Source organism: Drosophila obscura, unplaced genomic scaffold, assembly GCF_018151105.1.
Source record: "Drosophila obscura isolate BZ-5 IFL unplaced genomic scaffold, ASM1815110v1 contig_25, whole genome shotgun sequence".
In the NCBI taxonomy this organism is placed as follows: Eukaryota; Metazoa; Arthropoda; class Insecta; order Diptera; family Drosophilidae; genus Drosophila; species Drosophila obscura.
Window position 1 is genome coordinate 2,496,531 of NW_024542812.1, and position 8,703 is coordinate 2,505,233.

General features: G+C 37.3%; 1 protein-coding gene and 1 long non-coding RNA gene across 3 annotated transcripts; one reads left to right on the forward strand and one right to left on the reverse strand.

Moving 5' to 3' along the window:
* The first annotated feature begins 4,489 nt into the window (after positions 1–4,489).
* LOC111071412 lies at positions 4,490–6,890 on the forward strand. Its single transcript, XR_002607482.2, has 3 exons — positions 4,490–4,567; positions 4,632–4,724; positions 5,829–6,890. It is a non-coding gene; the product is annotated as an uncharacterized LOC111071412 (long non-coding RNA).
* Positions 6,432–8,315, reverse strand: LOC111071411 (ADP-ribosylation factor 6). 2 transcript variants are annotated; one of them, XM_022362741.2, is made up of 5 exons: positions 8,159–8,315; positions 7,389–7,502; positions 7,169–7,324; positions 6,958–7,104; positions 6,432–6,878 (listed from the first exon to the last, which is right to left on the reverse strand). In XM_022362741.2, the coding sequence occupies exons 2-5, from the start codon at positions 7,468–7,470 to the stop codon at positions 6,736–6,738; spliced, it is 528 nt and encodes a 175-aa protein (XP_022218433.1). In that variant the 5' UTR covers positions 7,471–7,502; positions 8,159–8,315; the 3' UTR covers positions 6,432–6,735. The 2 variants fall into 2 exon arrangements, with proteins under 2 accessions (XP_022218433.1, XP_022218431.1); XM_022362739.2 differs by having other exon boundaries at positions 8,130–8,315.
* Positions 8,316–8,703: the final 388 nt, after the last annotated feature.

An 8,703-nucleotide genomic window follows, 5' to 3' on the forward strand; every position in this document is an offset into this window, starting at 1 on the left:
TGTATGTATGTATGTGCATATGTATGCATACATATGTATGTATGTGAGTGCAGTGAGAACAAAAAGCACACCACCAGCAAAGCAAGGACCATCCATACCCCTGCTAAGAGCAGAGAGCATCGAGCAGCGAGCGTAGTAGCAACAGCAACAAGAATGCCAAGGATAACCGCACCCGCAACCCACCCCCAACTGTCGCCCACTCTGGGCCGAGGAGGAAGACTTTTAGTGGCAACTCTGGTGGCGCATTTGCTTGCTGGCTTGCTTTGATTCGTTCCTTCTTGATACTGTGGCATCCGACGCTGTTGTTGTATGTAAGCCAAGCCACAATCGCAATCTCCAATAAACACCCAGCTCTGCGCTCTCTGCGCACACACACACACACCACACTCTCGCAGGGGCAGAGAACGCCGCCATCATGACTAAGCGATAAGAGGAAGGAGAGCAATGGAGCTCGAGCTCCATGCCGAGGCAGGCCCCATCCCACTCACAGTCACCCTCGCACTCACAGAATTACTCCTACAGCAAGAGTCAGTGCTGTCATAAAAACCCACTAGATTATATTTTTAAAAAAATTACTAAAAACTAACGACATAGAGACCAGAGTAAATATAACGGTGTGTTCAAATACAATCCGATAATCCATGTGGTAGCCAAATTTAGTAATTCATTAGTTAGTGCAACAATTTGTTATCCATCATAGTCTTAAACATAGACAGAAAAACCATGGGATCCTTTCTGATCCATTGTCAAAGATATTTTAAGTAAGAAGTTCTACTTATTTTTATTTATTTCTTTAGTAAAACATTTTGTTTTAACCACGAAATTCAGTGGGAAAACCACTAGAAAGACAGCACTGTTGGTGAGAGTTCACGTTGACGCAGCTGCGCGGCTTGCGCTCGTATAATCGTCTTGGGCTTTGACATTTTGTTTTTGTTTTATAATACCTGTGTGATGTTGGTGCCTTTGGATTTTCCATGCCTTCTGCCCTCTTCCAACGGGGCCAGCGACAGAGTGACGCTTCCCGCCGAACTTTTCCTCCCGCTGCTGTTGCCTCCACTGACGAGGGTCTTCCCAGTTAACTGTAATTGAATTTGAGGGAAAATTGCTCATTCTTATGGGTATGGGTGTGATCGGGATGTATGCCTAACTACGAGCTTCAGAGTGTACATATGAATCTGATACATAAAAGGAATAAATATTGCGATTTTTCCATTTGTGCTAAAAACAATAGTGAAAGGTTGGATACGGCTGATCCGTTATATCTAAGGCTAAAGTGTATTAATATGTCGATATGCATTTAGCTCACGGCCAAAAAAAATAACAGTACATACATATAAACATGCATGTACATACATATGTACTTAAAGATATGTGAGTACACAGTGAAAGCTCTCACGGATACTGTCATTTCAGACGAAAACTGAATGGAATATTTGCCGTACCTTAAAGGTTCTAAGCGGAATGTCTAAAAAAAGTCCCAAAGTCCACAGATCCAATAATCAATAAAGGTTGCTGCTTCTGGGCCCGTTTGCTGAGCGCGGGGGACAATCTGGAAGGCAGAGATTTTAACTCCCGACTTCGCTGAGGAGCTTAATGCGCCGACATTAACTTTGTAACAAATGAGATGTCGGAATACAACATTCAGCTGGTATACTCTGAAAAGTCAAAGCGCTTTGCCACGATGGCCACGCCCACCACACTGCGAGCGAGAGAGCGAGACCGACCGACAGAGCGAGAGAGAGAGAGACGACATACATAGTCGAGAGGGTTGGTTCTTGACATTTGATACATACACAAATTTATATACAGACATACATATACATGCCAGACCGTCACATGCGAGTATGCACATACATATGTACATATTTATGTACATATTCGTGCCATGGATGTCTCATCAAGTCAATGGTATGGTAGTGCTGTGCACTTTATTTAATCAATCAAAACTCGCCATTCTATTATTCACCGGAAATATTTACATTCATCAAAAGTGGGAAGTGAGCTTGTGGGTGCTCGGACCTGATACTGCATCATGAGTTCTTCCTGCTCTGAGCCTCTCCCCTTCGGACGCAATACTTTCTCAGATTCGTGTCCGATCTCTGCATCCCAACACTCGGCACACAAACAAAGGAGGGTCGCACCATGGATGGGTTACTTAAAGAAGTATTCACCAGCAGCAGAATGGACCATGCTTCAGCTTTCAGCACACGGAGAGCAGTTCCTTGAATTCTTCCATTACAAAACACAGCCATTGGGATGCCAAGCGCATGGACAGCGATAATTACTTTTGCATACATATTTATGTATGTATGTAATTATATGTATACAAAAGATAGTTGTTGAGTACTTGACAAATCTTATGAGAATTTATAGACGGAGATATTTGAAACTTATTGGTCAGCAACCTTTCAGTAATCAGCTTCTACATACATACATACATATATACATGTAAATGCATGCATATTGTACATATGTATGTTTTTTTTTTATGTATGATGGATACGTCAATCCGCAGTGTGATGGCAGGTGACAAACAAGACGGACTGAAAATTACACTTCAAATTTGTTTTTCAGTAACATATTCAGTTACAGCTACGGTCATGGAAATAGTACCAAACGCTTAGCTTTCTGGGACTTCTTTCATTTAATTAATATGCAATATGACGAACTGTCACATCACTGACAAATCGATACAAAATTGTTTTCACAGTTTTGACGATATCGAAGGTATGGTCTTGCCTTCAACCATCGCCAACCATCCTCTAAAAGATAAGTTGAATGATTTCTTTTACGCTCCAAAGTCAAATGTACCGCTATGTTCCAAACTTTCTTTCAACAAAATATTCAATAACTAAAATAAACTTATTGATGGTAACTTTTTATATTAATTTGTTCGGTTTTTTTAATTTTTGTTAAATACACCCCGCACTACTATTTCTATGACCAGCAGTTTATATGGGTATTTGTCTTAATTCGTGTACAACATGAAGATGGAATGCAAATGCAATGGGGGTTCTTTAAGGTTCTAAGGCTTAAGGCTAAAGCTTAAAAGGCTTCTAAGGCTTTCCAAAAAGGGATCACATGTTCAATTTATATTACTAAAAGTGTCGAAAAAACAAACCTGAAAGTGGTGATGTGCGACACTACTATTTCCATGACCACAGCTGTACATATGTAGTACATACATTAATAACAAACTATATTCAACTGAAAATTTAAATAAAAGTAAAACCATGTTCTACATACACATGTCCCAGGCACACCGGTCCTATTAAAATACATACATACATATGCATATACATATATGTACATATGTACAGTAAGCCCTCATCATGAAAATTGTATCCTCTATAACTTGTACGGTTTAGTTAAATTAAAGTTTAACTTTGGTACTCTATTAAAAATTAACTAAAGCAAAATATCCCTACTGCATATTTCAGGTCGAATAAAAAGTAACTATGTCACACAAACTAACATACATATAAGTTTGATTATTGTTTCGACTTTGGTGTATTTATTGTATTTAATCATTTTTCAATTTAAACGAGAAGGAACGTGTGAGTCGCTTCTGTTGACGCGACTCTAATTTTATACCCGTACACAATCAGTATATAAATATGTGAGCTCACATAAGCTAGCTTATGATACATATATGTATGTGTGTATGTACATATATGAAATTTGTTAAATATTTTACATTTTAAATTTTGTTGCTACATATTTTATCTACATCTAACATTTTTATTCTACATCTGAAATGTAGATTATGCATCTATAACACTACTCGACAAAATCAACCTTTTTTTTTCCTCAAGGATCCAAAAAGACTTTTTCTGAGAGATATGGAACTTTAAAAAGAATTTTACAGAATTATGGTGTTTTTTCTATGGCAGAACTTTTTTTTGAAGAATTTTTGAATTCTGGTATTTTTTTGTAAAGCTCTTTTCAGAGGAAGCGAAAATTTGACTTTAAAAGCTCGGGAATTGGAATCGCGATCAGGTACCAAATGTACAACCATTTTTCGTTTGCTTTGTTCCCAATTGGCAGTTGGGCCCGCAACCTTCCAAAAGGTTTTCCATTTTTTAGGTTTGGTTAACGAATTTTAGCTCTAAAGTCTCTCCATAGATTTTAATGAGCGATACCTTAAACGACGCCAAATTAATGCACCTATACGCAACAGTCTAAAACAGACTTTTCCTGAGAAAGTCAAATCGTAAAAAATACCGCACAAAAATCATAATTTTTGCATTTCAATGCTTTATATTTCCCAGGTAAGCTCAAATCACAAAGTGTTTGGGCTTAACTTCTAGCTGTTTTAATTATCTTTTCAAAATTTCAAATTTCTTTACAACCATACGTAAAATACTAGAGTTACGTGAAAAAAGAAACGCTACCTCTGAAAAACGATTTAAAAAAAAAAACAGATTTCAAAAATTCTTAAAAAAAAGTTCTTTTTATTTGATTTTTCAAACTATCTATTTCTTGGGAATTTTTCAACATTGATTTGACAAACAAACAAAAAATACAAAAACGTTTTTAAAAGGAAAATTTGCAAGTTATTCGTGTCGTATGGACTAATTTTTACCGTTTTAGCGATTGGATGAAATTATGTGTTTCCGTATCCTTTTTAGAAACTCCCCAAACTGTACTCAAGGGGGACTTAATTCAAGCAACTGGGGTTGAATTTTCAGCTGCTAGCAGTGGTTAATAAACCGAATTGTGTGGTAATTTTTTTGATGGAAGTTTACCCAAATTTGATAGCACTTGGATGCAAATATCATTCAAAATATGTGCTTGTCTATTTTGTCATTAATGAAGCCCATTCGTTCAGCCAAGGACAATATAATATTAGAAAAAGGCTATTATATTGTCTTTGGTTCAGCCATACTTTGCCATTGCAACGGCAGTCCCAAAGCGTTGGGATCAGATGTTTCTATTCATTGTCTTATTTATTTATCGCAATACTTTGGGTGGAAGATCTAGACGTCAATATTGACTGACTATTAAGAATATAAATAAATACATATGCAGATACATACCTTGATGATCGAAACTGCTTTCTAAAATGTAAAAGTCTTTTCGTAATTGCTATACCATTGAAAATTTAATTGAAACGACGCAATGAATATTTGGCAATTAAAATTAAATATAATATTAAATATTTTAAATTAAACCATTTACATTGCAGCCAGATCTTTAGCTGAGTACTTTTAATCTGGACCCTAATATTTGTTACTTTAATCCATGAATTAAAAACTAATCGTTTTATTTTTTTAGATTAAAGAATCTTCTTATAAAATAGTAACATTGCTGGTTTCCGTTCGGTGCTTCGAAGACTAAAAAAACTTAAGTTTGTAAATGTCTACAGATTTTATTCTCATTTAACTCTCCCAACAATTATTTCACTGACCTATACGACGTTTCATATCGAGCCACTAAAAAAAGATCTCTATCTTTTTGTCCCGGAAATGCACCAAAAAATTTCATACACTTCTTCGTGTAGTATGAAATTTGAGTTTGAGGAGCTGGTATCATCCACCTTTAGTATGAATACACGACTATCTATGCTTGGTTTGATACTTCCTATCACCATTTAATAAATAAAAGTATATGATTGCTGCTTCCCAATTCCCAATTCACTCCTATCAATTAAAAATACCCAAAGCAGCCAAAGGGCTGGGATTAAAGAAAGACTTATGTATACTACATACACAGGTACATATACACACATATAATATTAGGTAAATGTCAATAAATACATAATCAACTTTGAGAGGTAGTCATGGGAAACAAAGAGCAATTATTGAACGCCTTGTTTGATCTTTCAGACTCAGACGTTTCCTCCCCTTGCTCGCATTTGTGGCCCTGGACATGGACATGGCATGTTTGCATTTCGAAATGGATAAACAATACAAACCCACTGCATCTGACACTGAAGCGTTGACTCGTGGAAGTCAGCGGAGAAAATAGGATTCATTTCGGACATTTCCGACCAAATCGCTGTTTACGGCTGTCCTGCTAAAGCCGAGTGGGCTTATAGGGAAAATGCTTCCACTTCTGTAAGAGAGGAACGGAATCTGTAAGGATTGAAGAGGAAGACTGATACACATAGACGATTCAGGAAGGCACCGTAAATATTTTGTTATACATTAATTTATATAGAAATCTATGGGTTTGCTCAATTTATCGGTGTTTTGTTTTATTTGTTGTTTGACGTTGTGTATGGGCTTTAATTTGAATATTTATTTTATTTACAGTTTTTATTTAAGACTCGTTCCCCTCGTTCAAGTCATATATAGTAACAGTTGCAATAAACAGCTTTCAACTTATTGCTTACATGTCTCAATATAATTTACAAGAAAAACTTACTTAACTCTAATTTCTGTTGTTCTGCTTTTGTCTCTGTGCTTCACGCATTTAATTTACGCATATTTACTGTTTGTTTGCCTTTTTATTTTCTGATGCTTCGTTAATTCGTATGTGTATTTTACTAGTGAGAATATTGGGTGGTTAATTGAGAGTATATATAATCACTATATATATATATATCTATCTGACTTCTGTGTACCAGCTTCAACATGTTTTTAATTTTTAATTTATGTACGTTCGTTATTCGGCTTTTAACTATGCGCTTGCGTTATGTTTTTGTTGTATAAATAAAATAGAATATTTTTGCTTTTGCTTCGCTTCGAATAATACATGCCATATACATATACAAAATATGGATTATGATTCTCATAACTTATGGTTCGACGTTAACCACGTGAGGCCCTCCGATAGGCCATCGCCGGTTGTGGCACATGATGGTTGGACATACCAATTGCGATCTCTTATTCTAGTTAAGCCTAGTTTTTCCTGGATTTCATGGGGTTTCATTGCTGCAAGACACAAGACATTATCGTGAAAGTAAAAGAGAAGGAATGTTGAATTCGTGTGGACTTGGCCGATAATAATTACCATCAGGAAGATCCTGTTTGTTAGCAAATATCAGTATGATGGCGTCCCGCATCTCTCTATCGTTAATTATTCTATGCAGTTCCGTGCGGGCTTCGTCTATTCGATCTCGATCCGCACAGTCCACTACGAAAATTAGACCCTGTGTACCTGCAAGCCAACCGTTAATTTGTTAGAACTTAGTCTGCTTTTTTGGCCCGAAATAAATGATCACCTGTGTAGTAGTGCCGCCAGAGCGGTCGAATTTTATCCTGTCCACCGACGTCCCACACATTGAACTTGACATTCCGATACGTCACAGTTTCGACATTGAAGCCCACAGTGGGTATCGTTGTAACTGATTGCCCTAGTTTGAGTCTGTACAGGATCGCTGCGAGAGGTGAGAGTAAATTAGAGTAAATTTTTGCACTTTGCAATGTTGTTAGCCTCCTTACTTGTTTTGCCCGCCGCGTCCAGCCCGAGCATGAGAATTCGCATCTCTTTGTTGCCGAAAATTTTTGATAGTAGCTTTCCCATGGTGATGTGTCATCCATCAAACCCTAGCCAATCTGTAAATTCAGTAAATGTAAATTGTCAATTGGAATACAGTACAGGGTAAGTACTGGTCGGACGGGAGTTAACGTATCAAATACATATAATGATACAAGCACGTTGCCACGAGAAGGCGCAATCCATACATGTACACATGATACGAGTATGTACCACAATGCGTCAACGGAAGTAGGAGCATTATTTTGCATAATAATTTAACTTACATTGTGTTGTGTGCTTAACTGCCAGCGACAACACCACAGCGTTAAACTCGAACTCAGACAGAGAGCGAGAGAGAGAGAAAGAGGGGGGAATTTATCAGTTCAGTTCAGCGAAGAGCTTCATTCAATTGGGCGTTTGGGCGCTCAAACAGCCGAGCAGAGCAGAACAGATAAAGTGCCCATAAATTAAACAAAAGTTATCTCGATTGCAGAACTCAAGGCGTGTGCCCTGGCCTGGCGTGGATGCATTTAATGGAGACCAGAAAACCAAAGGTACAGCTGAAGCCGGCATGGGCTTGGGTTTGGGTTCAGGTTCGGGCTTGGGTCAATATCATAGGAGAGGCATTTTGAGGAATTTCCGTGCTTCGCTTCTTGCCTAACACGTCACATACACGCCCGAAATACACCAACACATATACACACCCAATGTCTTGACGATTGTGATTACGCACCAATACGATCGACACGCGCCTAATATAGTTAAGCATAAAGTGCCAACGTGTAGTAGCTGGACACAAAATGCATTTGCAAAAACACAACTGCTAAAAAACTAAGCTAACAACAACAATTTTGCACTAAATCTTCTTGTATATAAAATACAAATACACATACACGAAAAACGATGTCAAAAATACGAGATAAAAAATACCAACTGCCAACTGGAAAATACTATATAAATCCGTACACGGTACTCTCGCAATGGTTGATTCGCAGATCGATTTCTAATAGTCGTATGCCACTAGACTAAAATAGAAGAGTGCGACATATAAATAAAAACATTATGTGATCTATTAGGGTATTTTGATCGCGTTCGTAGCAGCACTGCAGCAGAGAAACGATAAATTCACACCCTAAAATTATAATTTTCTGTATATGAATTAACTCTGAACACAGTTAATTTTTGGTTTTCATACTATTATATTGAAGTGTAGCGTAGTGGAATACGACTGGATATGACTTTGCTAACTAGCTGCATAGCTAGTTTTTTCTCGGTTTA

Coding starts and splice junctions, on each gene's coding strand:
- LOC111071411 (XM_022362741.2), bottom strand. CDS start 7,470: ATGGGAAAGCTACTATCAAAAATTTTCGGCAACAAAGAGATGCGAATT. Junction 7,325..7,388: donor GGACGCGGCGGGCAAAACAA/GTAAGGAGGCTA, acceptor CACCTCTCGCAG/CGATCCTGTACAGACTCAAA. Junction 6,879..6,957: donor CAAACAGGATCTTCCTGATG/GTAATTATTATC, acceptor TGTGTCTTGCAG/CAATGAAACCCCATGAAATC.